This window comes from Sorghum bicolor, chromosome 6, assembly GCF_000003195.3.
Source record: "Sorghum bicolor cultivar BTx623 chromosome 6, Sorghum_bicolor_NCBIv3, whole genome shotgun sequence".
NCBI classification, from domain to species: Eukaryota; Viridiplantae; Streptophyta; class Magnoliopsida; order Poales; family Poaceae; genus Sorghum; species Sorghum bicolor.
This window is the reverse complement of record NC_012875.2, coordinates 2,236,822-2,240,832: the sequence shown is the minus strand read 5'-3', so window position 1 is coordinate 2,240,832 and position 4,011 is coordinate 2,236,822. Positions and strand designations below refer to the sequence as shown.

The 4,011-nt window shown below is 58.7% G+C and overlaps 1 protein-coding gene across 1 annotated transcript; it reads right to left on the bottom strand.

Moving 5' to 3' along the window:
- On the bottom strand, window positions 1,532-3,669 carry LOC110436295 (translation initiation factor IF-2-like). Its single transcript, XM_021462977.1, has 6 exons — window positions 3,251-3,669; window positions 2,818-3,157; window positions 2,650-2,736; window positions 2,448-2,568; window positions 1,681-1,796; window positions 1,532-1,543 (listed from the first exon to the last, which is right to left on the bottom strand). Exons 1-6 carry the CDS (start codon window positions 3,667-3,669, stop codon window positions 1,532-1,534), a joined length of 1,095 nt encoding a protein of 364 aa, XP_021318652.1.

Genomic DNA, 4,011 nt, shown 5'->3' with positions numbered 1-4,011 from the left:
TTCACTCGGGGGCTTGTGGCCATCACACCGCGCCTCGGACGTTGGTAGGAAATGCCTTCCGACAAGGTTTGTACTGGCCCACCGCCGTAGCCGACGCCACAGAGATCGTCAGGGCCTATAAGGGATGTCAATTTTATGCCCGGCAGATACATCTACCCGCTCAGGCCCTGCAAACGATCCCCATCACCTGGCCTTTCGCTGTCTGGGGCCTCGACCTGGTCGGGCCTCTACAGAAAGCGCCCGGGGGCTTCACACACTTATTTGTCGCCATCAACAAGTTCTCCAAGTGGATCGAAGTCCGACCCATTACAAGGATCAAGGCTGAGCAAGCAGTGTTGTTTTTCACGGACATCATCCATCGATTTGGGGTACCGAACTCCATAATCACCGACAACGGCACACAGTTCACCGGGCGAAAGTTCTTGCAGTTCTGCGACAGACACCTCATACGTGTGGACTGGGCGGCAGTGGCTCACCCCAAGACCAACGGTCAAGTGGAGCGTGCCAATGGCATGATCCTCTAGGGTTTGAAGCCCAGGATTTTCAACCGACTGAACAAGTTTGGAAAAATGTGGCTCAAAGAGCTACCAGCCGTCGTCTGGAGTCTGAGAACCTCCCGAAGCTGAGCCACAGGCTTCACCCCGTTCTTCATGGTCTATGGGTCGAAAGCTGTCCTCCCTACTGATCTGGAGTACGGGTCCCCGAGGGTACAAGCCTACGACGAAAATAGCGGCAAAACTTTCCAAGAAGACGCGCTGGACCAGCTGGATGAAGTCAGGGATGTAGCCCTCCTACACTCTGCCAAATACCAGCAGGCCCTCCGCCGATACCACGCACGACGAATCCGAGGCCGAGCCTTTCAAGTCGGCGACTTGGTGCTGAGGCTCAGACAAAGCAACAAGGGTCGTCACAAGCTCACACCCCCCTGGGAAGGACCTTTCGTCATCGCCGAGGTTCTCCGACCCGGCACTTATAAGCTCGCCAATGAAGCAGGGGAGGTCTTCAGAAACGCATGGAACATAGAACAGCTACGTCGCTTTTACCCCTAGAACTTTTGTAAAAATTTTCGTTTGTTCATCATCATGGAGGAATAAATGAAAATTTAAGTTATATGGCCCTTTTTTGTCAGGGAGCCTTGGACCTACCCAGCAGAGTCCCAGCCTCCCTCGGGGGCTACTTAGGGGGGAACCCCCCATGTCAGCTCCAAACCTTTTTCCTTTTTTCGCGCAAGTTAAAAGAACTCCGACCCATGGTCCTTTCCCCCTTTTCTCTTAGAAAGTTTTAGGGAAACCGGAAACTCGCCCCGCAAATCTTAAGGCCTGAGCACTAGGAAAGGTCAGCGCTCACGAGCAAGGGACCGCTCCTACTCACCTTAGATCCGCGGGACGGATTCAGACTTCTAAAAAAACCACTAAGGGAAAAAGGAAGAGGACTTCGGCTTGGGGTTTCTGGTTACCGCAAGGAACTTACCCGACCTCGCGCTGCCGAGGTCGGATCGGCATAAGGAAAAAGAAAACAGCTTAAAGAGCCATTAAACAAATATCTGCATTCAACATTAAACATTGTATATATATGTTACACGGCCCACCGGCCTCAACACCCACAAAAAGAAAAATAAACTAAGAATCCTACTGCCCTGTCTGCCCAGGTCCTTGAGCCCCGAGGGGGGGGAAGCTCCACCTCGTCGTCGAAGAAGGTAGCCAAGGCATCTCCGGGGGCAGCCACGGCGTCCTCAAGCCTCTGCACCTCCTCCTGGGCCTCAGTCTCATCATCCGGGAGAACGGAGCCCTCACAGACTGCCGGCAAATCAATGCCGGCATAGTGAGAGCTCACCACCGCCAGGGCTTTCTTCACCCCGGCGTGGAGTGCCTCCCTCATCCTCTCCCCGGCCCGGGAGTAAAGGGCTTCGACTCGACTGCGCAACGACGACCCCGACGCCGATAACCCGAGCCCCTCACACGCCGAGGTAACCACGGCTTCAAGAGCCGAGCAGTCTGAAGCCTCGGCGTCAAGGGACCTTTGTAGGGCCTCGGCAACAGAGGACGTCTCGACCACCTTCCTCTCCAATTCTGGTTGAAAAACAGAGTAAGAAGCAAAAAGTCAAGAAAAGCAAACTCAAAAAGTATAAAGGAGTCCGGGATAAAGGGCGCAAGTCTTACCCTCGGCACGCCTCTCGTGCTCCGCCGAGCTCTGATGCCAGCGAGCCACCTCGCTCAGAGCCCCGGACAGGTCGGTCTGGGCTTGGTTCAAGGCAAGGTCTTTCTCGACGAGCAAAACTTCAAGCCGAGCGACCTCACCCTTGTACCCCTCAGCCGCCGCCTTCTGCGCCTCAGACTCTTGGGTGAGGACCCCAATCCTCTCCTCCAGGGGGGCGACCTTATCCCGGGCCTCCCGAGCCTCGGTGGCCAGTGCCGAGCACTTCTGCCGAAGCTCGGCAGAAATCTCGCACTCCTTCGCGAGCTCTCCCTCTGCCGCCTCCCTGGCAGCCCTCTCGTTCTCGAAGGACGCCCTGGCATCCCTTTCCCGACGGAGAAATACTGACTTCTCCAGGGAGGTGGCCTTGAGCGCCTATAAGATCGAAAGTCAGACGGGGAGTTAATATCGCAAAGCAAGGACAAAATTACTTCACAACACGGGTGAAAATCTTACTTGAGCCAGATTGAACATGTCACGGCCCACGAGCTGAGAAGCTCGGTTAAGGGCCTCGACACCAGCGCGCCCACACGCATCCAGACCCTGCCAGAGGTAATTCTCTGACGGGTCATCCAGAACGAATCTGGCTCCCCCCTCGGCATCGTCAAGGTTGGGCCAGATTACTGGGCTCTTGCCCCATCCGGCCCCTTCCTCCCCTCCCGCCGCGGGGGCCTCGGGCGCCGCGCTGGACACCACGATGGCTCGGCCTCCCTCGGTATGCGCAGGTCGGCCCACGCCCCCCAGATTAGCATCTCCCGAAGGAGGCGCAGCCTCGGGGGCAAGGGCCGTCCCCTTCGGTCCTTGGGGCTTCGGCGCCCACGTGTCTCGCCCCTGGTGACGCCCTGCCTCCTCGTAGCCCGGAGGTGGCGGCGACACGGGCCTAGCCGACCCGGGGGTTGACTGAGCCCCCCTCTTTACAGCTTTCATGGCGGCCAGCGCCACCGAAGGCACCTTTTGCTTACGGCTGGAGGGACAATATCAAGTTAGAAGAAAGAGAAAAACAAAAAATCAGCAGAAGGATCAGGAATCCTATCTCTACCTCGCCCGAGGAGCAGACTTCTTATGGGAGCTCGGCGCTCCTTGGGGGTCTCCCGCGGTGCCAAGGGCCGTCGGTTGGACCCCTGCCTCGCCTGTCGACGGCGCAGGAGGCGCCATGATGACGTCGGCCTGCGACACCTCCACGGGGGCACTGGCTCCCGCCCCCAATGTTGGGGAGGGCTCGGTTCGACCCTCCGGCACTACTGGGTGAGGGGGCTCCTCGAGCTCTGCCCCCGACGCCTTCTCCCCCTCTTGGGGGCTCACGGGGGCTGGATCCTCGCGTGGGGCGCCGTCCTCGTCTTCCACAACGATGTGGGGGACAGGCTGCCCGCCCTCCGGCGCCTGGGTCCCCTCGGGGGCCTCCGACCCACCTCGGGCCATTGACCCCTCCGGGGCCTCGATCTCCCCGGCAGCAGGGACTGTGTCGTCCTCCTCCATCAGCTCATCGAGCCAGTCGACGTCGCCGCCCCCGCCCTCTATCTCCAAGACCGAAGTCTCGGGAGACGGAGGCGGGGCGACCCCCGCCTTCTCGGCTTCACGATGACTTTTGGCGGAGATCTCCCGCCGCTCCGCTTTTCGCGCTGCTTTGGCCTTCTTGTCCTCCTTGGCCTTCTTCTGCTCCTCGTTCCGGGCCCGATTCTTGGCCCGGATTTCCTTGTCCTCTGGGACAGGGGGTGGGGAATCCTTGACAACCCCCATCCTCTGCGAACGATCAGGAGTCAAGGAAAAGGCAAGAAGAAAACGAGAAGAAGGCGCAAAAAATCCATACTTACCAGGGAA